General features: G+C 34.3%; 1 protein-coding gene across 1 annotated transcript; it reads right to left on the reverse strand.

The window, feature by feature from the left end:
- Nucleotides 1–3,545: 3,545 nt before the first annotated feature.
- Nucleotides 3,546–7,464, reverse strand: LOC145133585 (cytochrome P450 734A1-like). The gene is made up of 5 exons (XM_079068510.1): nt 7,030–7,464; nt 5,705–5,928; nt 5,368–5,609; nt 4,814–5,210; nt 3,546–4,661 (listed from the first exon to the last, which is right to left on the reverse strand). The coding sequence occupies exons 1-5, from the start codon at nt 7,316–7,318 to the stop codon at nt 4,200–4,202; spliced, it is 1,614 nt and encodes a 537-aa protein (XP_078924636.1). The 5' UTR covers nt 7,319–7,464; the 3' UTR covers nt 3,546–4,199.
- Nucleotides 7,465–26,644: the final 19,180 nt, after the last annotated feature.

Here is a 26,644-nt window from a genome sequence, read left to right on the forward strand (position 1 = left end):
TTTTAAGAATTTTATTCATTTTTCTTGATATTCTTTTAGAATATGTATAATTATATTAAAATGTATAAGACTTTTAGTCTGTAAGAATATGTATGAATTTATATTTAAGTTCGGATGTATAATAATATATTAAAATGTTGTTATTCTTCAACTGAGGATTCAAGAATTCTGTTATTTTTTCAATAATATCCTAATAGAATAAAATTCTAAAAGAACATCATTCTAACAAAAAAACATTCTGACGGAATAAAATCGATTATGTTTACAAATTACGTTAGAATTAAATATGAATTAATTTAAAACAAATCATAATTTTAAAATTAACGCAATTAATTATCTCTAAAAATCCAAATTTTCTTTTTTTAAATATAGTTAATTGTCCAAAATACCTTTATGCTGAAACTTGTGTGATTATATGCTACATGTTATCTCATTGTAATATCAAAGGTCCTCATATCATGACCATTGATTATATATTTCATCCGTTTGTCCAGATTTGTTACGAGCACACAATAGATGCTAAGAACGAATAAACCTAGCCCTATATATATATATATATATATATATATATATATATATATATATATATATATATATATATATAAACATGATCGGGTGATTACTCTTTTTAAAGTGAGGACTCGTGAGGACACCTTAAAAAAATTGAAAAAAAATCTAATAAAAAAATACAAATCATAAAATTGAGCATAGTACTACAACGGAGCGAAAAAAAATTGGAAAAAAAATTTTTGGATCATTAAAATTGAAGCATGGATCATTTTTATGATCTATGATTCAACTTTTATGATCAATGATTCAATTTTAATGATGCAAAAAAAAATTTCCAATTTTTTTTCTCCCGGATATAGTACTATACTTGATTTTATGATTTGTATTTTTTTTTTAAATTCAATTTTTTTAAGGTGTACTAACGAGTACTCACTTTAAAAAGAGTCATCACTAGAAGCGGGCTATATATATATATATATATATATATATATATATATATATATATATATATATATATATATATATATATATATATATATATATATATATATATATATATATATATATATATATATGAAGAAGTTTAATAGAGAACCATAATTATTGGTTCTCCAAGGAACCAAATATTTTTTTCAAGTTCTACAGCTTATTCTTTATCGAAAAAAACTAAAAATATCTAAATTCATAACTTATCATTGTGAATGTTAAATATATTTTTCGGATTCACCGTGTGAATTTAGATTCACATTGTGAATCTTCAAATATTCACATTGTGAATTTGACGAAAATTTTTTTATCGAATTTGATATCATTGGAAAAATGATTAAAAGTTATGAATTTCTGGATTTTTAGTTTTTTTTTTTGATAAAAAATAAGTTCTAAAAGTTGAAAAAAAGATTGGTTCCTTGGTTAATTATGGTTATCTATTTAATCTCACACACACACTATATATATATATATATATATATATATATATATATATATATATATATATATATATATATATATATATATATATAGGGAAATCTGCGAAAAAGTCTCAAAGTTTTGCCCCAGTTTATGATTTAGTCTCAAATTAAATTTCATTAATGAAAAAGGACGGGTTACCGGCTATTACACTCACTTTAGTCCTTTGAACCGGTAAGCCTTTGATTAGCCGGTTACCCAAGCTTTAAAATCTCTCTTATGTGTTTCTCCTTCTCCCCCCTCTCTTTCTCTCGTTTTATTTGCAGGTGGGTAACCAAAATTGTGAAGATGAACAAGAATATACCTCTATTTCTCTCGTTTGTTCACCAAGGCCATATGGAGTTCCTCTCATTTGATTTGTAGGTAGGTAACATGTGAGATGGTGGTGTTCTACGGGAGGAGATATGGAGATGGTGGTGTTGTACAAGCTTCTCAACACTGATCTACTCAAATGTGTTGATTGGGTGATTGAAATCAACCCATATATACACTAGATCCTCTTCGTCTTCAAAACAATCCATCATCTTCCTAATGTCTAATTTCCTTTTTTTTCTGATTCTGATTCATAATTAGGATTTTAGGTTACCCTCCATTAACCTTCCCTGTCACCCATTCCTCTATAAAACCCCTCCATGGTGTTCTACAAGCTTCTCAACACTGATTTGGTCGAACTTTTTCCCTGGTCAATGGTCCATAAAACGGGGCGGAATTGGAATTCGGAGTTAGTGATGGCGGTGGAGTGGGAGGTGGAAAGGGTTGAAGCAACGGGATTCCAATGTTTCTTTGTACATTGAGGGGTGGTTTAAGGGCAAAAACGGGGACAGAAGAAGAAGGTTGTTTCATCAATGGTGAAGGTGAAGGTGAAGTCGAGTGGCATTGGGATGGGGGAAGGGTTGTCACGATCTGTTGACTGGGAGTTAGTCAAACCTGGTTCCAATGGTCCTTCAGTTACAACAGATGTAGGTACAACTTCGAGTTCACTAACAAACCTCATCATTTTCTCAGAAGCACCTCTAATAGCAGAAACTTCTTGAGGGGGATAAAGAACATCTTTTACAAAACTTCAGTTTATGGGTTCTTGAATAGACCCATGATTGACCTAATAATTTCTTTGATTGTTGAACATCTTTTATAGAAACTGCAATTTGAGTCATGGGTCGACCTATGACTGTAATGTTGTTCCATGAATAGACCCATGATACCTAATAATTTCTTTGCTCTATTGTTGTTTTCTGTATATTTAACACATATATTATCAATAGAGATAGAGATAAGAAATGTATTGAATATATGTGTTTGTAGAAGAATGAATGGGAGATTACCACAGGAAGCAACAAATTCTTGCTTCGATCTTACTTCCATGTGAAAAAGTAACCTGAGGGAAGAGGTAACCTGCTGAAAAGGTAAAAAGGGTTAAAGTTATTATATTACCCGGTTTCCTGTCCTTTTTTGTTAATGAAATTTAATTTAGGACTAGATCATTAACTGGCCCAAAACTTTGGGACTTTTTCGCAGATTTCCCTATATATATATATATATATATATATATATATATATATATATATATATATATATATATATATATATATATATATATATATATAATTTAAGTTGGCAGACATGACACCAACTACAACTTTGTAGCCATATTAATTTTTTTTAAACCGTGATTATAGTATAAGTGCGTACAAAAATATAATAATAATATTTTTCATTTCACCAATGATAATACGTATTAGAAAAAACTAAAATACTGGTTTAAATGATGTATTTAAAACATGTGATAATAGTCGTTGCATCTGCAATTTACATCTATAGACAAAATTCAACTTCATGTTTTATTTTTTATAATAAGTTTTTTCTAATACTTCCTTTGTATGACACCAAATATCTCAAATTCTCATTAGTTTCTAATATAATATAAACCAATTTTTGCGATGATGTATTTCAAGCTAACTCTATAACCCGAAAAAAAAAAAGATGTATATCAGTGTGCCAGTTTGTATGAAAGTTTCATATTTAACATGAAATATAAAACCGATTGGTAAAAGTATAAAAAATAACAGTCATATAAAAAATTAAACATTTCAGTAATCAAAACATCTTATACTCAATAATACAAAGAAAGTAACCAAGAAGGCATAAACGTGTATTTACAAAATTGTTGTTAGAATTGAGCAAAATGTACACTACATACACATGGGGGAGAGATATGTCTAACTAGCCAAGGATAAAAAGTTACATGCCCAAAATCCAAACTTTTTTGGCAAATACATGGCATTTTTTAAACTTAGAGGGGTTAGTATTGCTATTTTAGTGAACAAATGGGGAGGAATGATAGAAAACACGATCTTACTTACCTCATCTCCTAACCTTGTGCAAATTACTAATTTGCAAAAAAGGGCTTCTTAAACCTTTTGTTTTCTTTTCACTCTTTCTAAAAAAAATAAAAAAGAACACAATCCCGTATTATATGATTTTACAAGTGTAATACACTAAATCAGTTAAAATTGTTTGTTAATGACATATTGGTTTCTAATCACGGAACCAATAAAACTGTCATTACATAACAGTTCAACTGGTTTATTGTATCATATCTGTAAAATGAAATGATACGATGATTGTATGTAATAGATTCTTTCTTTTTGGTTCTTTTTGGGGGATTGGTCACTAGAAAGCATAGGATTCACTCGCATACATATGACAAGTATAGTAAGGACAATTTACAACCCTTGATCTTCTTTGATGCTTGAATTCGACGATAGAGATTTGAAGATAATCGGTGCACCATATTGTGGGTAGAGTAGCATCAAAACCGTTGGTGCGTGTTGATACTTTGGAGACAACCGAAAGGAGAATCTTTGTAAAATGATTGCAAGTGTCAATTTTGCTTGTAACATTGCTAGATTTTGTCCAATGCACGTACGTACACCGATCCCAAAAGGTATGAATGACACTGGGTGTTTAGCAGCACGAGCTACTCCATCTGAAAACCGTGATGGGTTGAATTCATTAGCATCATTGCCCCATATTGCTTGATCATGATGAACGGCTAGGATTGGAATAAGAAGCTCGGTCCCACGTGGGACCTTACATCCTCCCAATTGGACATCCGCCTTTGCTCGTCGAATCGATGCGACAATCGGAGGGTACAACCTCAAGGACTCGTTGAGAATCATGGTCAGCTGCACATGGGATCACATCTTATAAGTAAAAGTGAAAAGATTTTTTTTTTTTTTACATGAGGGTAAAATGGTAATTTAATAGGTTGGGGTAGAATGGTCATTTAACATTAGGTAAAAGACAAAACATGATTTTAGCGTGAGAGAGAGTGTACCGTCTTAAGCTTGGAAACATCATCTTTGGTGGGGATGTCACGTGGTCCGCACACCTTAAGCACCTCGTCACGTGCTATCACCTGCCACTGTGGGTGCATCGCTAGCAAGACCGTCGTCCACGTCAGCAGGTTGGATGTCGTCTGTTCTCCGGCGAAAAAAAAACTCTTGCACTCCTCCGCAATGTCACGTGCCGTGATGGCGGGTGCCGTCGCCGGCGAGGAATTCACCGATTCTTTTGTACTCGCCTGGATCATAAGCCCAAGCAAATCCTTAGGCCCATTTTCCATTCCTTCGTTATCCCAATTTTCCCTTCTCCTTTCAATTACCCTCATTAACGATTTCTTGATTTCCCTCTCTAATCTCCAAGATTCTCTATTCCTTTTCGTGGGTAAAAACCTTTAAAAAAATAATATAAATAAATTCGGTTATGAATACTAAAATGGGTGACACCTACTCGGAATTTGGTTAACAGTACTAGAATGGATGACACCCTGTGTCTTCGAATAATGATAATTATATAAAGAAAACTAGGATAATAGATTGTGACATGTACCTATAACCCGGGATAGTGACCTTTTGAAATGCTTCAGAAGCCAAGACCATTTGTTGAGCTTGTAATTGAAAAATGTGTTTTCCATCTTCATAACTACTACCAAATGCGGTCCTTGTGACGGTTTCCTCAGTTAAATTTTGGTACCATTGTGACACTTCAATTTCGACTTCATCGGAATTTGACATATCTAACCATTTTTCTAACATTCTCACAATACTTGTTGTGGCATTGGGTATGAGTAACTGTGGTAAACAAAACATATTTTTATTTGTTAAAGATAAAAACTTTTAGAAATACATGTAATCTAATGATTGAGAAAAAGTAAAAGTTAACTTACTTTGAGATTCTCCATGTGAAAGGTGGGAGTGATGATTTTTCTATGGAGAGCCCATTTTTCACCTTTGAGGCTAAGGAGACCATCACCTTCAAGTTGTTTGATGAGAGGGTGGGCTTCATTTTTTTCATAAAATTCCGCTTTCGAGCTGAATATTTCTCGAATTAGGTCAGGTTCGGCTACTGTTAGCCGAACCGTGGGTCCAAACCATACTAAAAAAGTTGGACCTGCAAAAAAGTAAACAAAATTTACTATGAGAAAGAATAAGTTGTTTTTATCTTTCTTTTATACCATCATATAGTAAATATAGAGCTAGAAAAAGTTGTTTTTATCTTTCTTTTATACCATCATAGTAAATATGAGAAATAAGAAGTTGTTTTTATCTTTCTTTTATACCATCATAGTAAATATAGAGCTAGAAGTGGTAAGCATCAAGTTAAACAAAAGAAGGGTGGTGAGAAAGAAACAACACATGAGCCACTAATTTCATGAAGTTGTGAACTTGTACTCGTAGAGAGAGAGTAGAGAGAGAAAAGACAACTCAATGACTATGCCACTATCAAACAGAAACAAGTTCATTATCAAAAGCCAAGCTTCCCACAAAAATCTAAACGAATTATAAGGACACAAAGGGAACCGAAAAGGAAATCATAACTCCATGACTTTACATACAAAGATTTCTAAAAAATTCATGATCTTTATCCTTAATAAATACATAATTCTCCACTCCATAACCATTTTCTTTTTATATATATATATGTATTGAGAGAGAAAGAGAGAGAGAAAGAGAGTAAAATGAAGAATATATGCATCCAAGCTAAGGAGGTGGTCTAAAAAGCTACCTCCATATGTTGTCATGAATGCTATAAAGTGGACAAACTTAAAAATTAATCTTTTAAAACGATAAAATATAAAAAAAGACACCATCACATGAGAAATTTTCCAAATTCCCATACGCATAGGTGCACTCATGAAATTTAAAGGAAAACCCATGCCATTTTAAGAAAAATATAGACTGAAAATGATCCGAAATTTGATGATATAGTGATATATCAAGAACCCATTTCACTAATGCACAGTTTTCGACCCCATTTAGGAATCCAATTTATATACCATGTCCAAGATTCGAACTTGGAACATCTTTTAAACAACCCATGTCTCCTTTGACTTGAATAAGATCATTCGGTTTCATGGGTTAAAATCCCATTTAAAAGAAAAAAAATACGAAGAAGAAGAAGAAGAAGATGATGATGATGAAGAAAAAGACCCAATTTCTAAATCTTTTTCATGATTAGAACATGAGAATTGAAGATCAAATATGAACATACCGTAGATTTTCTTCCAATGATGGTAAAAAGAGAGAACTCTCGGGAGAATATTGTGAGAAAAAGGCATGGGTTTTGAAGAAGCTTCCACCATTAAACTCACAAGCTCTTTAGCATTACCAATAAAGAAGCAATAAGGAGGTCCCCTTATGCCTTGTTTGGCAAAATGCTCTTCAATCTTCCTTGGCTTCCACCATAACAACACAAAAATCTTCACACCAAACACCATCACTATCAATAAAATCAACACCACTTTCAACCACCATTTCAAGAACATCATATCGTCTTCCATTTTTTGCCTTTCTTTTCTTTTTCTCTCTCTCTCTCTCTAAAAAAACTGTGTTTCTTGAGAGCTTTTAAGCACTGCTTTTTTGGGCTTGAGAGAAGCTGCCTCTTATCTTCTTCTTTGGTTATGTTTGTTAGTACTTGACAGTGGTTTGTTCTCCTTTTTAATGCCACCAACAAGTTTAGAGAGAGAAAGTGTGGAGAGAGAGTGTGTGGGGGGGGGGGGATTGGCAAGGCCAACGGCGTAGGGGCCGCCATTGGAAATTTGGAATTATAAGGGTCAACGAATGATAATATTATTGATCTTACTCTTATAATTTGTTAAAGACAATAATACCCTTGTCTTTTCTAAGAAGGACTGGTTTTCTTTTTTCGGGGATCTTGAAATTGAATCTTGGATGGCCTTTTCATTTCACTTTCCAATATCATTAGTATATTACAAAAGTTGCAAGGGTTGGATTGTAAACAAAGAAATTCATATAATAATTTTTCAATTCCAAGTTTTTCATATTTGTAAATTGAAAAAAAAAAAAAAAAAAAGAGAGAGTTGCAAAGGGGGGAGGGGTGATTCCTTATGTCACCTAGTTGCTTTGTTGCTTCATTTATATAAAGATGACTACGTAAACTTAGAGAAATGATAAAAGAATGTCTTACCTATAAACATATCAAATTCATAACTAAGTCGAACAAGATAATCATTTATATCATCAATTTCATGTTTACAACTTATATAGTTAGGATGTATTTGGTTCATGGATTTCGAAAGAATTGAAAGATTTTGAATGTAAATTTTAGTGAAATTTGGGTTAGGTTAACAACTCAAAGGAATTTGAATACTTTTATATTCGAGATAAATTGTCATTCTTTGGCTATAGGCAAATATTTAGATTTCATTTCTTATTTTTATTATAAAGACAAATGTCCTGGGCCTCCTTTTATTTATCTAGAAATCATCAAAACAAAATATGATGATCTCTCCCACACTCCACCTACACCCACCCCCAACCCCAATCCACAAATTTTTATAAACATGCTCTGATACCAAATTGATATAAACATGCTCTGATACCAAATTGAAAGACATGGCGGAATTAATTAAATTAGGACAGAATATACCTGAATGATGCGTCGGAATGGATTGACGATGGATTGATTGTCTGGGTTTGATATGTTTATATGAATATTTGGACATGTTTGGATAGGGTTCTGCTATTCAGAAATAGACGAGCTATTTCAACAGAAGAAGATTGAGAACAACTCAAATCTTAAACACTCAATTTTAGCTTATTTATTCCATATGGGCAAAGGCCCTATTTATAGGCTCAAAGGAGCCGCGTACAATAATAGAACTGCAATCGGTTGATTGCAATATGACAAACCTATTTACATTAATGCCCCCTAGAGTATTGAAGGTCTTACATACTTTATTTTACTATGCTACCGACACTTTGCATACAATAATTATAAAAGACAAAACCATAAATAATTACAAATTCCTTTCCATATTGAAAGGCCACATGTCTTCAATAATGTGTCTTCTTTAATAATGGCTTCTTATGTCATTGCTTACGTCATTCCTCCCGCCTCCGAAAAGACATGTTTTTGAATAATGTTTGCTTGTGTCATGGCTGACGTTAATCTTCCATGAATGGTGTTTCTTCTGTGTTTTCTGAACAGTGACTGCAATTGTGTCTTGGAGCATGCATAATATGTTTGCAAAGTTGTTTCTTGATATCATCGGGTAATTCAGCCAGTTGATGAGAAAATTTTTCGAAAGGTTGTTCGAATGTTTCAATTGCTTTCATTGCTTCCGGAGTGATTTCATTGTCTGTTAAAGAGTAGATAATGAAAGTTTTACTAGCATAATTTACTCTGATTCTTGACCTTTGATCTTTACCGTTGCCAATGCGTGATGATGCTAAATAAACACCGGCAAGTGCAAAGATTGGATGTTCTTGTGTTGGGGATTCATGGGGTAGATCATCTTTTGTTGGTTTTGAGCCGTTGCTTATTCCCATGTTTGCAAAAGTAATTCTTGGGACAATTAGTTGAGATTCTTCATCAAAAATTGGGTAGCTAGAATGCATTTTGATGAATAATCCTCTTTCTTGTTTTGCAAAGCGTATTTTATAATTTCTGATGATAGTTTGCACAGCAGAGGGGAATTCGCTGATGCAGTGTAAATTGGTGCCTTCTAGATAGATAGTGTCGATGAATCCATGAATAAAATAATCCCATAAAGTCATAGGATCTGATAAATCGGCTAGGAAAACTGCTTTAGGACCTGGTCGTCTGACTACTGGGTAAAAGCCCATCAGAGAATGGACTTCGGTGTATGAGATTAGGCTGTCCCATAATTCGGCAAATTTTTTGGCAGATGGTTTTTTCATGGCTTCTTTTTCTTTGGTTGATAGAATGGATTCAAGGGCAATTTTTGCATTTAATTGGTTAAGGGATCTTGGGATGGATACAGGTTTTTGTGGTGTGAAGTTGGTCATAGGTTTTTGGGGTGTTAGGAGAACTGTTTTTGAACATTCTACGTTATCTTTTATTACTGCTTTGTAAGCTTCGTTGTATGCGGCTTCTGCTTCATTTTTCGTTTTGTAGCTTTTGTGAATGATATTTTTTTCAAGAATATATGAACTGGCGATTCCCCAGTTGTCATATACTCCTTTGTTTTCTCCGTTGAAAATCACGTACCATTTCTTTATATTTTTATGATCTGCTTGAAGTGGTGGATATTCTTCTGGATTTATAGGTTGTTTTTCTGACTTGAGCATTGTTTGTGGCTGACTATCAGCGGATGGAATTTCTTGAATGTCTTCTTTTGGTTGCTTCGTTGTTGAACTGCTAGCTGCTTCTTCTTTAGGTACTGATTGAGATGATAGAATTTGTATTGTTTGTCGTAGTTGTTCTTTTTCTCGTCTGACTGCTTCGAGTTGTCTGACTAACGATGCTTCTTGATCTTCTTTCTGTTTGAACTGGTGTTTGATTTGCTTCATGATTGCTTCCATTTCAATATATTTGTGGACTGAATGTTTGCGTTTCTTGAGTACCTGAATGATTTCTGAAATTTGTTTGTTTCAAATGATGATATGAAAATTTTCATATCAATGTATGCTTTTGGTGATATATTCATATCACTGTATGCTTTTGGTGATATATTCATATCACTGTATGCTTTTGGTGATATATTCATATCACTGTATACTTTATCATTGTTTACTTCAGATGGTATTTTCATACCATTGTATGCTCTAGCAATGTATATTCCAGATAGGTTAGATATGAGGTTTCCCTCAAGTTCTAATAATACTTTTCCCATTGGATTATGTACCTGCATCTGAATCAGAATCAGTTGTATATGCATAAATATCTATTTCTGAATCTATATTTGAATCTTCTATGGGTTCGTATCCAAGGTCGTATGCAATTTTTAATATATTTGTTTCTTTTTCTTTTTTAGTCTTTTTCGGGCATTCATAAGCTTTGTGTCCTTCTTCTTGACATATCCAACATTTACAGTCTTTTTTATTCGATGGGCAATAATTTGTTTTGGATTGATATTTTTGTTTATATTGTTTTCTATTTCGGAAATATTTTCTTTCCCCTTGTTTATAATATTCTTTATATTTGGGTTTATAAGTTTGTTTTTTCCAAATTTTCTTTTTACTTTGTTGTTTTTCTTTACAACCATATTGATTTACTTTGTTAGAAAGGATATCACAACATAAATCTATTTTTGCATCTTGTGCTGTTTTTTGTTCTAAACATTTTTTCTGCATCCATGCTTTTAATATGCTTATTCGTGCTCCTAAGGTGTCTGCAACTTTATTTTGTTGTAATGCTTCTTGGAAATCTTTTATTACACTTTGGCTTACTAATGATGGTAATTTTTGATAGAACATATCTAATGCTGCCTTTTTTCTAATGGAGTCTAAATTATAATAATGTTCAGAATATTCACATATAAATGGTTCTAAATAACACATATTACAAATTCGTAAATTAGTTAAATGCCATAGTGATTCTAATTGAAAAGCTTCTTTTGATATTTTATCTTCAATTTGTTTTCCTATGAATTCCTGAATAAGACGGCTTAATACATTTTTAAATGTTTCCATAGCATCAGTGGTGGCTATCATCATTGTTTCGGTTTCATCAAGAGATGAAAGGAAACGATATGCGTTACCTTGTGTTTTATGAATGATATAATTAAGAAAATGTTTTGGGTGTAAATTTCTTAATTCTTCGGTTAACTGAATTTGTACTCCCATTTTATTACTCCATTCTTGAATTTTTGCTTCAGGATTTTGGTCACAATCAATAAAAAGAATATCTGAATTTGTTGGAAATGTAAATAATTTAGGTATGTATTGAGGAGATATTTTTTCCCATTTGTTTTGTTTATTTTTAACCATTCCTTGTCTATATAAAAAATTTTCTTCTAATGAAGGTGGTCCATAAATATATTGACTTTGATAATCATCTTCAACATATGATTGTTTTCGTTTTAATCCAAAATTGTTTTGTGAATCTCTATATGGATTTGAATAAGGGTTTTCATCATCTGAAGAAAAATCATATATTACTTCTGCGTCATTATAATCTGAATTATTTTCTATTTCTATATTATTTTCTTGAGTTTCAGATGGAATTTCTAGTGCTGCAAATAATTTAGTTAGTGTTTCTACTTTTTCTTGTAAAGTTTCCATATATAAAATTTTTAGTTTCTTTTTTCTAATGAAGTAGTTGTTTTTTCTATCATATTTAACAAATTAATTTTGTTATTTTATCTTCAAGGTTTTTTATTTGTTCTTGTTTCCAATTTATACTATTATTTATTATATGTATTGCTTCAATATTAGATATACAATTTATCATTGATATGTCAGAATCTATTTTTAAGTCTAAAAGAAATTTTTTAGATTGTTTCAATGTTTTACGAAAAAAATTTAATTCTTGTTTATTTGTATCTAGACTTGAAAAACTCATGATTATAATTTTATAATAATAATAGTTTAGTTTCGTTTTAGATTTAAAGTTACAATTAAAATTTATTTAATAGTAGTGTTAATTATAATAGTGTTTAAAAGACATATGTTTTAGAATACAAATAGTTTTGTTTTTAGACGTCGTATTTGCTTGTAACGGATTTTAATAGTAGTTCTTATGAAATATCTAACATCATGAATATGGTTATTGTTTAAAATCGTACCTTGATTATTAGGTTTGTAAGAATCCTTGAGGTTTTTCTTAGAATTATTTATAGATTCTTGGATTTGCTGTATTCTTAAAATAATATTTTTATTAGGAATACAATTCATCAAAATTTTGTTAGACATAAATATATATTTCAAGCATGAATTTGATTATTAAAAACGAGTATTATTTTAATAAAAATTTCAAATTTTGTAGAATTAATAGTTAGAATAACTCGAAATGATACTATCATGAAGAAATAAAAGTGATTTAACAATTGAAAATATCTTGAGACATATTTATGGTATTAAATCTTCTTATGATAAATATTTTAATTGTTGATAACTTTTTTAAATATGAATATTTAAAAACAATGGTTATTCATTATCATGTTTATGATGCTTATCATGTTTATGATGCTTATCATTTTTATGATGTTTATCATGTTTATGATGCTGCATATGCATATGTATATATTCTTATTAACGATAGATTGAATATGCAAACTAATAATAAGAATAATAAGAACGTTACTTAGCTCTGATACCAAATTTTTATAAACATGCTCTGATACCAAATTGATATAAACATGCTCTGATACCAAATTGAAAGACATGGCGGAATTAATTAAATTAGGACAGAATATACCTGAATGATGCGTCGGAATGGATTGACGATGGATTGATTGTCTGGGTTTGATATGTTTATATGAATATTTGGATATGTTTGGATAGGGTTCTGCTATTCAGAAATAGACGAGCTATTTCAACAGAAGAAGATTGAGAACAACTCAAATCTTAAACACTCAATTTTAGCTTATCTATTCCATATGGGCAAAGTCCCTATTTATAGGCTCAAAGGAGCCGAGTACAATAATAGAACTGCAATCGGTTGATTGCAATATGACAAACCTATTTACATTAATGCCCCCTAGAGTATTGAAGGTCTTACATACTTTATTTTACTATGCTACCGACACTTTGCATACAATAATTATAAAAGACAAAACCATAAATAATCCCCCTACACCTCCACTCCGTCTTCACCCCTATCTTATATGTCCGCCAACAAGTACACACATATGTACATGAGTAAGAGTTTAATTAAGGAAAGTTTTTTCATTATTATTGAAAAAAAAATACATGTTACAACAAAAACAATAAAAATGGTATTTTGGTCGTATTACATAATTTAGTTTTCAGTTTGACAAACTTGCAACCAAACATAGAACAGGTTTCAGTACATGATAACCAAACGCATAACAAATTCCAATTCTATTTGATTACATTTCTTTTGACAAATTCCATTTATTACAAAAACATTTTGCGAACCAAACCCCCCCTTAAACTTCCTTGTATCATATAAGCGTAAACGCAATTAAGTTATGATTAAATTATTGGATTTACAAGTATGAAGCAAGATCAATTAACAAAAACTTGACAAGAAATCAATGACACTTATTTGGGAGTGTTATCTTTGAAGAAGATGATGTCATGCTCTTGATTCCTTATCTTCCCATAATAGTGCATTGATAATTTTTTTTGATGGATAAATAGATTGCACGATCATTGTGTTTTATAAGGAAGAAAAACATAACTAAAAAGCCTATTCAATTATCATCGTTCATATATTGCATCATTTGCATTTTATGGAAAAGATATTGGAAACACACAATTATATTCCCTTGAGTTATAGAAAATTGTCATATCTATCATACTACAAATATTTAAGTCTAAGGACTTGATACCTCATTGTGGCAAACATTATGGTATACAATATAAATATATGTAACATGTACTAAGTATTACAAAATAGTTAGATGGTCATAATAATATGTTATTTTCCAACATAAATATCTCAAATTTAGAAACAAAAGCTGAGTATCTACATTGAAATAATAATTTCCCCACTTATACATAAGTTTTTTTTTTAATATTTATATGGAATTTCAACCGTTTATCTTTATCATAGTTATTTTTTTAAATCTAAAAATATATAAATCTTAGTTATCATCGTACAACGAATGAAAAGGTAAACGGGAAACAAGTTGCACCGCTAACCTTTTTGTATGGTAAAGTCAATTCTTATGAAGACTACATCCATAGATCTAGGGGATATAACATTGTTATGCATGATCCATTGTACTATATTAAGAAGCTTCACCGCATCCGGTGCAAGGAAACAAAACATATCAAATGCAAATGGTATGAACACGTGTTGATTTTCCATGCACGATTTCTCATGTTTGGTGACTTTGCATATAGCGGCTTTTAATGCAGTCTGTCCCGCCGTGAAACCCCTGACCCTCAGGCCTAGGAGAGGGGATACCCCTGTAAGTCCACACATGCGTGTTTCCCTCCAGCCCATCCAAAAATCAAAACGTCAGTCGGTCTAAGGGTTGACCTTCATTCTGTCGGGTCATTGACATGTTTTCATGAGTTACAAATTCTGCATTTTAAGTTCTATTTTAAAGAGATGTGGCCGGGATATCATTCGAAATAATTATATATTTACTAAGTAAATAACTCGATAGTTAGAAAACTTTGAAAAGAAAGATAAACCAAAATCTTTTGTTGCCTTTGTCTTGCATAAGTGTCAATACAAACAAGAAACATGGGCATTAAACCTCACTCTTTTAAGCAATACATATGCATTTACCAAACTACCTTCATTAAGCCCATTCTATTAAATACAGAATTAAACATTGCAAAGGGTATTTTTGTCCATAATATAGTTCCTTGTTAATTACTAGTGTTTCTGATAAACAAATACTAATGCAAGAATAGGCAATGAATTACATGTTCAACCAATTTTTAGGAAAATATAATTGCAAATCCACTGTTAAGTGTTTATATTGTAAGTTTATAATTGAATAATGAGTTTTATAATTAATAACGTAACTTTTAGTTAAGGTAATTAATCGGCTATTTAATTACAAACTTATAATAGGTATCTTTAAATGTTGGTTTTGAAAATAATATTGGAAAAGAAAGAGTGAAAATATTTTTTATATGCAATTTGCCATAGAATTTATTAATAAAAAGTTATTTGTTCTAAAAAAGCATTTATAGTAGTCTATCGCATTCGGTCCAAAATTTTGAAGTGACTAGGAAAAGGGGACAATGACTATGATATATCTGTTAATAATATTGTATCTTATAATTAGATAATAATACCTGTGTTACAGTTAGTTTTGCATGATAATGAGTTTACATGTTAATGTAAATTTAATGCTTTTTCTGGAGTATATATATATATATATATATATATATATATATATATATATATATATATATATATATATATATATATATATATATATATATATATATATATATATATATATATATATATATATATAAAAGAATAGTTATTTTGTTATGTGTCATCCTATTAGGCCTCCTAATTAATGGCATCCACTTGTCAACATATTTATTCTCTATTTCAAATTTTAAGTTTTAAATTTTGCATTCTAATTACATTAAATTAATAACATTAAAATAAAAAATAAAATAAAATTAATACATATTATAAGGTGATATAATTTCACGTATATATTTGAATCAACGATTATACTTTTATATAATTAAAAAAAATATCTCTTAATTAATAATTTATTTAAAATAATTTATTAACAATTTTGAGTTTTACTATGAAAATTTAATTAATTTTGTAACCGTGGTTCTTACGGGTTATAAACTAGTTAATAATGTGATAAAAGGAAAAATATAATAATAATAATAATAATAATAATAATAATAATAATAATAATAATGGCCAATTCATTTAATTGAAGCATTAAAAAGTGTGGTTTTGATTTCACTTCCTTTCCCACTTATAAAAACAAAAGAAAACAAAAAGGCAACAGTCTAATAAAGAGTGAAAGAAAATGTTTGGAATGTAACATTTAACCACCACATTTTCTGCCTTTCTAACAATCTTTGTCAAATATTTATGGATAATGACATATGAGGAATGTTAGTTACACATGTAATCCCTTGACCTATTAACAACTATAGATGAAGATTTTTATAAAGTTACAATCAAATAATACAATTTTAAGTTTGAAATATCAAAATTTGTTAAAAGTCAATATTTTAGCATCATGTTCAATTATCATATTTGATGATTACAAAATCCATAAGAATAGTTCAAATATCTAATTTGATTACTACAAAGTTCCAACTTTAATAAATGACAAGTTAAAATGTTTTTAGATCCAAATGTAGATATTCATGTGAAATCAAGAGTAAAACCATCTCATATATCTATTCATAGTTGATGTCATCATCCTTGTTCCCACCATGTTATCATAGTAAATGAAAACGTTTAGGGTATGGTGAAAACCTTTAAAGTATAAATGGAAAAAAAATTGTAGGGTCGTTATTTGTTGGTATTTTCCGTTTGATATATATAAGTATCATACATTCTTTATGTTTTCGATATCTGTTTTTTCTTGTATATAGTATTTTTCTTACCCAATCAAAACATTTCATGGGTTTATCTTTAAATCTAAAAATATTAACATAAATCTAAAATATTAAAATAGATTATATGACATTTAAAATCGAGTTGCCTTTGTTCCCAAAAAGAAGGCTTTAGGGGGAGGGTGGTACAAAGAGGGTTGTTATTTTGGAATGTTGCTCTTAAATTATGCACATGGGAACAAGGCTGTCTATTTGAGGGCTCCTTCTTGTGTCTTTGGTGGGGAAATATGCTTTGGTTCACCCAAACAATGACTACCCCACAAAAGGGCAACTCCCTTCTTAATCTTGTCTTAATAGTCCCAAGACATGTTTGGGCCATGTGCCCTTCATGGGTCCTACAAAATTTTTCTAACCCAAAAACCAAAACCTCAACTCTTAACCTCTTGTGGCTTTTGATTCACTTTTTAAAGCATTTAATTTGATTTCTTTTAATTATTCAATCATTGTATTTATAAAAACACCTTATAAGATCAAATTAAAAAAATTAAAAAAGAATTGTAGCAGTTATATATTTTCGTCCCGATTATTTTTTCTTATAAAACTCAATATTTTTTTATATATTTTTTTATTATAAAAATACAGTTACACCGAAAAACATATAAATAGTTGAAAATGTAGTAATGTAGACGTGAATTCCATGGTGTGGGTGGGGTTAGAACTTGTCTCTATTTAAGTTAAGGTGTCTAGCCAACTTGTATCTATATGACAAGATTGGAGAAACATAATGACCAATTTGAATGACCTCTATCCTCTTTCCATTCACAACATTTATAAGGGCTATGACTCAACAATGTGTACAAAAGGAAACATTGATGTTATAAACCGTGGTTACATGGCAGGAGACGTTAAGATAGTGTTGTTTGTAGTATGTGATTAGATTTTATTCATTGATAGGTGTGGAAGAATAGTTTAATCATTATGATTTGTCGATTAACATCTAAAACTAACATGCTAACATGCTAGAAAAAAACGTACTTGTGGATCCAAGGTTTCACATATTACTTTGCATTTTGTAATATCTAGTTGTGTGAAAGTACTTATCCTAATTTAATTAATTACAAATTCTATACATAGATAACATAAAATTATTTCTGGAGAAACAACACTAAAAGGTTTGGCAAGTATCTATCCATAAGATAATATAGTTAATTTTAAAAGTCTAGCTAAGGGTGTGTTTATGTAAATCTTACTAAATCATTGAATAGTCAAATCACTTAGTTATTTAGATAAGTACATTTATATACGTTCTATGCATTTTTGAAATTTCAACATGTGCGAAAGTACTTAACCTAATTTAAATAATTACGTTTATATGCATCATGCAAAGACATAAATTTATTTTTGGAGAAACAACACTAAAAAGCTTGACATGCATTTATCTATAATATTAGGAGTGGTTCTTTCGAATTTTCAAAACAACATTTTATTACAAATGAGTTAGGCAAAGATTTTTTATAAAATTGTTTCCCAATCTTATTATTGAATCTTCAGTATAAGTAAAAAAAATATAAGATGAAAGGATTGGCTGGTTGGTTATTTAACTCGAATTTTGTTATTGCCGATTTGCAAATGTTTCATTCTTTAGTATATTGTCAATTATAAATAAAATTATGCGGTTCTAAAAAAAAGTTCCTCATGTAGTGTGATTGATTGGTGAGACGTCTTGGATTTTTTTTTGAACAACTTAAAGATTTTATTTCAAATACTAGCAAAGACCTAGAAAAAAGTTACAAAACAAAAACGGGATTTTGAAGCCAAACATTCCAATTAATTACATTTTTCTTGTTCCTACTACTATACCAACCGTAAGTAGTAAGAATAACTCTCTCCATAGTCAAGATCTTCGGGAAGTTCTTCGATCGGAATACCTCATTATTTCGAAATCGCCAAATCATCCAAATTGTCTTCAGTAGAATCAGCTCCAAAACTTTCTTTTTCGACTTGGATATATTCATCATGTCAACCCACGACAGAAGCCATATAATGTTAATCGAATAAGGGAAAGAAATATCTACCCATTTATCGATAGCGACCCACACTTGAGTTGCAAACTCACAAAACATAAAAACATGATTGGTATACTCTTGATTTGAATCACAAATCGGACACGAAGTGACAGGAACATCAATGCCACAGTTCACAAGGTTAATACAAGTAAGGATCCTATTTAGTAAGATTCTCAAAAGTAAAACATTTACCTTAATGGAGAGAAAGTTTATACCATGTATGCAAAGGATGAAGTCTAAGCAAACAAATATGCTTCCTAGTAGCTTCCACCGAGAACTTACCATCCACCGCCAACTCCCATTCTATAACACCCCTTACATGGGCCTATTTGAATTTAGCCTTTAATAAACTTTTCAAAATAATTTCAGAGTTTTAGTTTGTGCAAAACAATTTCCAAAGTTAATTTCTAATCCTTTACAGAGTTCAAACTAGGATAACAATACCAATTACAAAATTCCAAAACATTTAATGGTGTAATACAACAATTTATGCGAGAGTGCTACAAGAGATATCAAAATAAAGGTTTAAGAGATTATTACAAACCAAATGTCTTCTAAATATCCAAAGCTTATAAGTCTTCGAAGCTTCTGAAAAATATCTACTAAACTGTAAACATTTATCAACAAGTGGGTTAGGCTATGGGGAACGTAGTGCGTTTGATCCCATGGTTAGACATTATGGATGGTGTATGAATGAACATTGAGGTTCATACACCAATATACAAACCCATAACATCTCAAATCAACAAAATCAACATAAAAAGTCAACTTGAGGGTAAAATATCATACTAGTCAATGTACATTGTCATTTATGACAAATCGCATAAAAACTTCACAAATTAATAAATAGTAGGAGTAGATGTACCTCAAGTAAAAGCTTCTCAATAATCAAAATCCAAACAAGATCATATAGATCTAAATGATACTCATATAAGTTACAAAACACTCAGAGAATAAGCAAATAAGTGCACAAATTTTTTCACTTTTCCATATATATATATATATATATATATATATATATCAATGTTGTAGAAATCGGCCTTGGCAGCCGATTAATCGGTGATTAATTCTTTAGCGATCTGCAGCCGATTACGATTAGAGGTGATTGGCGTAAAGTGGTCAATATCGAGCAAACTCGGGGTAGGCGGTCCTTCACGCTCCTAGGCGGGAAATATTTAAAAATTTAAATTTTCAAATATTACACCAAATTTTACAAAATTTCAAAAATTTAAATTTTTAAATATTCAAAATTTCAAATATTATACCAAAATTTTAAAATTTTAAAATTACAAAATTTAAAATTTTCAAATACTAATTTTGTTAAGATATATTAAGTTTTAAAATATTTATTAGTAATTTAGGGTCCCCGATTAATTCCACCCAAACCGATTAATCGATTGACCCTAGTCAACCGTCGAACTACTGTCGAACGATTTATACAACCTTGATATATATATATATATATATATATATATATATATATATATATATATATGTTAGAAATACAATCCAAATGGATAATGTAATGCATGCAACTATCCCAACCCATGTCAATCTCAAAGTCCAGCTCACAACAACCATCGGATGCGATGAAATCACGACAGAATGCCAATTTTTATACTCACACCCGACAACAAGAGGATGGTCGGGTTTGTCGGGTGTCAATAACGCACGAAAAACGAAATTGTCGAGTTTCCTTTACACCCACAAACAAGGCACTAAGGCAATCCAACCTAGGCCACACGATGGGTAGCAAGCCTCTACTCGTACACGTGTGGATTATCTAGAAATCTTCTCACAGCAAATATCGAGCAACAACAAATGTCCATTTGGGTACCCGGGACCACAAAGTCACTGTAACGCCCCGTTCCTGGTACGCATCAGTTCATTTAATATTAATTTTTGTAAAAACTACTCGACGAGTTGGTAGCCCTAACTCGTCGAGTAGATGTCAGATTGGACGCGGGAATTTAAATGGTCTACTCGGCGAGTCGAAGCCTTGACTCGAGGAGTAGGTCTGTCAGCTGTTTAGGTTAGATCTGCAAGGGAATCGACGAGTTCATATCGGAACTGGGCGAGTCCGATCAAGGATCCTTGATGATGTTTATGAAACTCGTCGATTTCTCAAGAAAATCGACGAGTTGGATCATCTTGTCCCTTTTCTGACTATGCTAGGACTCGGCGAGTCTGAGGACGACTCGACGAGTTAGTTCGTATAGTCGCGATGATGGGTAACCTGGGAACTCGATGAGTCATGGGGTGACTCGGCGAGCCGAGTCGCGATTTTAGGGTTCCTGAGTTCTAGAACTCGACGAGTCAATAGGCTGACTCGGCTAGTTAGGTCAACTTGTAAGTTGACTTTAACCAAAACGTGGACTTTGACCAGGGGTAAAATGGTCATTTTACCCTAAGCAAGATTTGTCAGATTTTTGACTAAGTATTATTATATAGTGGTAGCCGAGGAGTTGTGGGAGCAGCCAGCAGAGATTCCTCACGTACGAGTTCAACATTCAGTTTGAGAGGTGAGTCTTCTCCTATAGGAACGAGTCTAAGGCACCAAGGTCGACCCGTTTATGTGTGATTGTATGTGTCGGGGTTAGACCGATGTAGATTTTATGTTTCGGACTTCGGTCTGATGACGGGGCAAGCCCGAGGAAGTTAGTATGCTTGTTGTATTTGTGATTCTTACATGTGTCTGGTTACGTGTTCCAGACTTTGGTCTGATGCCAGGGCAAGCCCGAGGAATGTTAGCTCTCATGTTATGTCTATGTTTATGTTTATGTTTATGTTATGCTTGTTGATATGATATGTATATCGTACTTCGGTCTGATGTCGGGCGGGGTCCGATGCAAGGGCTAGGCCCAAGTTATGTCGGACCTCGGTCCGATACCGGGCGGGGCCCGATGCCAGATTGTCCGATGCCGGGCGGGGCCCGATGCAGTGGGCTAGGCCTAGTATGTGATTATGTGTATGGTATGTGGTAGCTTAGGGGAACTCACTAAGCTTTGTGCTTACAGTTTTCAGTTTTGGTTTTAGGTACTTCCACTAGCAAAGGGAAGGGCTTGGGATGATCGCATGGCACACACCACAGTTTCAGCCTAGGATGTTTAGACTCTGATATTTTCTTAAATGATTTTGATACAATATTTTGACATGATGTTTTGAGATACACGACTTATGGTTTTCTTTATGATGATGGATGACTTATGCTTTTATTATAAATGATTTTAAAAGAAATTTTTGGTCTGTTTTTTTGGGATGTTACAACTTGGTATCAGAGCCTTGGTTTGAGGGATTCAGGCACGCTCTCGAGTGTGTCTAAACTCAAACTAAGGAATTGGTATGAAAATTTTCAAAAGAAAATCATTTTTATAAAAAGAACTTTGAGAAAAAGAAAAGAATTTTGAAAAGAGAAAAGAACTTTGAAAAAGATAAAAGGGTGTGCTGCATGCAATCAGCCGAGCTCAAGTATGTACTCCCAAATTACCCATACAAGTTTATGTTATGTTATGATTATCAGCTTTATGAGAACAGCATGCTAGATTAGGACTAAGGATCTAGGAAGGATGCCTTGTGTTCCTATTATATGTGTATCGGCTTTATGAGAATTGCATGCAAGTTTAGGACTAAGGATCTAGGAAGGATGCCTTATGTGCTTATTATATGTCTATCAGCTTTATGAGAATTGCATGCTAGTTTAGGACTAAGGATCTAGGAAGGATGCCTTATGTGCCTGTTATATGTATCTCAGCTTTATGAACTGCATGCTAGTACCGATTAGTCAGGGATAGCCTGAGAGAGATATGCCTGATTATGTTTACTCGATGCTCGAATGTTGCTTGCTTTGTGCTTTTAGGAGTTCTAGTTATCTTTTACTAACTAGTAAGTGAATATGTTACGTTACATATTGCGAGGATTAAATAATTTCAGAAGGTTAGGTCTAGCTCTATTGCACAACTCTTGTTTGAGTCCAACCGTTATAGGGTAGGATCTCTCATTCGAAGAATTATCTAGTCTTAGTGATATGTAATAGTATTCACGAGCTAGTTAGGGGGAGGTAGCAGGGACTTCTTATGCAACTGATGGCGGAGAGTGGTTGGTGATTACCCTAGGGCAAGCCTAGGATGAGTTTAGCATGAGATCAATAGTAGTAGTAGAAGGGACTTGGTGGAGTCGAGGCAGTTCTTGAGGAAAGTACGGATAAATGTGGAAGGTAGTATGGGCCCATACTACTGAAAGCATAGGATCCGTACTCGAATCAAGGAAGGCTGAGATGAATCCAGGAAACTTGTAGTATGTTAGATCTCTCGAGATATGATGAGTATAATGATGTTTGTTACGGTGTATTCTTAGTATGGTGACGTTACGCCCTAGGCCGACTGGCACTGGTGAGGGATCAGGCTCGGGCTCTGGATCCGAGCAGATGGATGAGCAGACGAGGGAGTTTATTTCGTCTGAGATCACACGCAACATTCTCGATCAGACTCCTCTGATCTTTGGATCGCTCAAGGAGGGTATTTTAGAGCTTCTGGATGAGAAGTTGAGCGCTTTCTGCACTGAGATAGCGGCCATGATGGGGTCGCTCACATTGACTTTCAGGGAGTTCAGAGCTTGTGGAGCTCCCGAATACTATGGGGCTCGGGACCCCATTGTGAGCACCAGATGGTTGGCGGATGTCGTCAACACATTCCGAACTAGCAGATGTCCTGAGGGGACAAGGTTCGACTTGCGTCCTGTCTTCTGAAGGACAGGACACGAGACTGGTGGGAGGAGGTCGGACATGCCATCGGTGATGATGCAACTCTTGATACCATGACCTGGGCTGACTTCTCAGCTAGGTTCAGAGTCGAGTTTACACCCGTGATATAGGTGTAGCAGCTAGCTAGGGAGTTCCAGGATTTACAACAGACGATTGAGACAGTGGCGGAGATAACCGTCAAGTTCAGGGAGAGGGCCCTTCTCGTTCCGCAGTACGTGGCGGACGAGGAGATGAAAAAGGCCCGATATTATGAGATGTTGAGGAGCGATATCAGACAGTTTGTGAGCCGCTCCAGTTGCAGGACGCTGGAAGATATGATAGTGAGGGCTCGTGAGAGAGAGATTGATTTAGAGATAGAGAGGAAGAGGAAGCAAGAGGCGGCGTATGGCATGGAGAGTTCGGGAAAGAGGCCCAAGGTGTCTGACCACAGGTCTAGGAGTCAGTAGAGCCACAACCATTGTGGCAAATGCGGCAAGTTGCACGATGGGGTGTGCAAGGCAGGGAGTTCCGACTGCTTCAAGTGTGGCCGAACTGGGCATATGAGCAGGGATTGTACAGCTACTACCACCACAACGACATCATCAGATCTGATTTGCTTTCAGTGCAATCAGAGGGGACACAAACGCTCCCAGTGTCCGAGTTTAGCAGCAGCAGGGCAGGTGGCAGCACCCGCTCCTGCAACATTGAGGATCACAGACGGCCGCCAGGGTCAGGCAGAGGCACCGGTGGCCAAGAGCAGAGCCTTTCAGTTGACAGCTGAGGAGGCACGAGCAGCGCCTGACGTGGTGACGGGTATGTATCTTTATCTTATCTATTATTTGATATTGTTTGTTACTTATGTTTGTATGTTTTGTTATAGGATTGTTCTTAGTGAACGGTATATCAGCTTTGGTACTATTCAATTCGGGTGCCACCCGATCTTTTATGTCGCTCATGCTCAGCAAGCGATTTGTAGGAGCTCCACGGGAGCTGGATTACCCACTTGATGTTGAGATAGCAGACGATAGGACCGTTAGGGTTGCGAGGGTTCACCGAGGATGTACACTGCAATTGTTTGATGAGCAGTTTTCTGTAGATTTAGTCCTTATTCCCCTGCGAGGGAATAAGGTTATAGTTGGTATGGACTGGTTGAGCCTCAATGGGGCAGTGATCGGCTGCGAGCAGCAGCTAGTGAGGATTCAGACTCCTAGTGGGGGAGGGTTAGTGATTCAGGGCGAGTGGCCACAGCGCGGACCGGTCGTATGCTCAGCAACGAGGGCGAGGCGTTACCTTCAGCAGGGTTGCACATGTTATGTCGCGTATGTGATTGATACCCGGGATAAGGGTAATGCGACAGTTGATGATGTATCAGTAGTGCGAGAGTACCCGGACGTATTCCCGGAGGATCTACCTGGGATACCTCCGGAGAGACAGGTCGAGTTTAGGATTGACCTAGTCCCTGGTGCGGGTCCGATAGCCAAGGCACCATATCGGTTGGCTCCTCCCGAGATGCAGGAGTTGTCTACGCAGCTGGAAGAGATGCTAGACAAGGATTTCATCAGGCCGAGCAGTTCACCATGTGGAGCCCCGATCCTATTTGTGAAGAAGAAGGATGGGACACATCGCATGTGTATAGACTACCGGGAGCTGAACAAGGTAACGGTGAAGAACCGTTACCCACTTCCGAGGATAGATGATTTGTTTTATCAACTTCAGGGAGCATCTTGGTTCTCCAAGATTGATCTAAGGCCAGGGTATCACCAGATGCGAGTCAGGAACGATGATGTGCAGAAGATAGCTTTTAGGACTCACTATGGTCATTATGAGTTTGTGGTGATGCCGTTTGGGCTCACCAATGCTCTAGCCACGTTCATGGACCTTATGAACCGCGTGTGTAGACCGATGTTGGATCGGTCTGTAATATTTTTCATTGATGACATCTTGGTTTACTCCAAGACTCAGGTGCAACATGAGGAGCACCCGAGGGAGGTGCTGGAGACACTGAGGAGGGAGATACTTTTTTCAAAGTTCTCCAAGTGTGAGTTCTGATTGCACGAGGTGCAGTTCCTTGGGCATCTCGTCAACCAGAAGGGTATTCTGGTTGATCCGGCAAGATAGAGGCTGTGATGCAGTGAGAGATTCTGAGGTCCCCGTTGGGGGCCTGAGCAGCATGCAGCCTTCGAGACCCTTAGACAGCGGTTATGCGAGGCACCGATTTTGACCTTGCCAGAGGGTGTAGAAGACTTCGTAGTTTACTTTGATGCATCGATCACAGGCATGGGAGCAGTTTTGATGCAGCGGGGTCATGTGATAGCTTATGCTTCGAGGCAGCTGAAGCCTCACGAGGCTAACTATCCGAAGCATGATTTAGAGTTGGGGGTTGTGGTGTTCGCCCTCAAGATTTGGCGGCATTACCTTTATGAGGTCCGTTGTACCATTTACACGGATCACAAGAGTTTGATATACCTCATGGATCAGCCGAATCTGAACATGAGGCAGCGTCGATGGTTAGATGTGGTTAAGGATTACGATTGTGAGATCCTTTACCACCCGGGCAAGGCCAACATAATGGCCGACACCCTGACCCGCAAGGCGGTAGCGGCCTCGATCCGAGACATTTGTCTGAGGACGACAGTGATTACTCCACTACTGGAGCAGATCCGAGAGGCGCGGTTGAGGGCCTGAAGGAGGAGCGCCGGAAGTGCGAGCGGATTATAGGCCAAGTGGCCTCCTTCGATTATGACAGCCGTGGGTTGTTGACCCTGCATGGGAGGGTCTGGGTACCGTACTGGGGCGAAATACGACAGATACTGATGGACGAGGCCCATAAGTCTAGGTTCTCTATCCATCCTGGGGTGACGAAGATGTATCGAGATCTTCGCCCTGATTATTGGTGCCCT

Source organism: Lactuca virosa, chromosome 8 (assembly GCF_052849685.1).
Source record: "Lactuca virosa cultivar CGN04683 chromosome 8, Lactuca_virosa_CGN04683_v6, whole genome shotgun sequence".
NCBI lineage: Eukaryota > Viridiplantae > Streptophyta > Magnoliopsida > Asterales > Asteraceae > Lactuca > Lactuca virosa.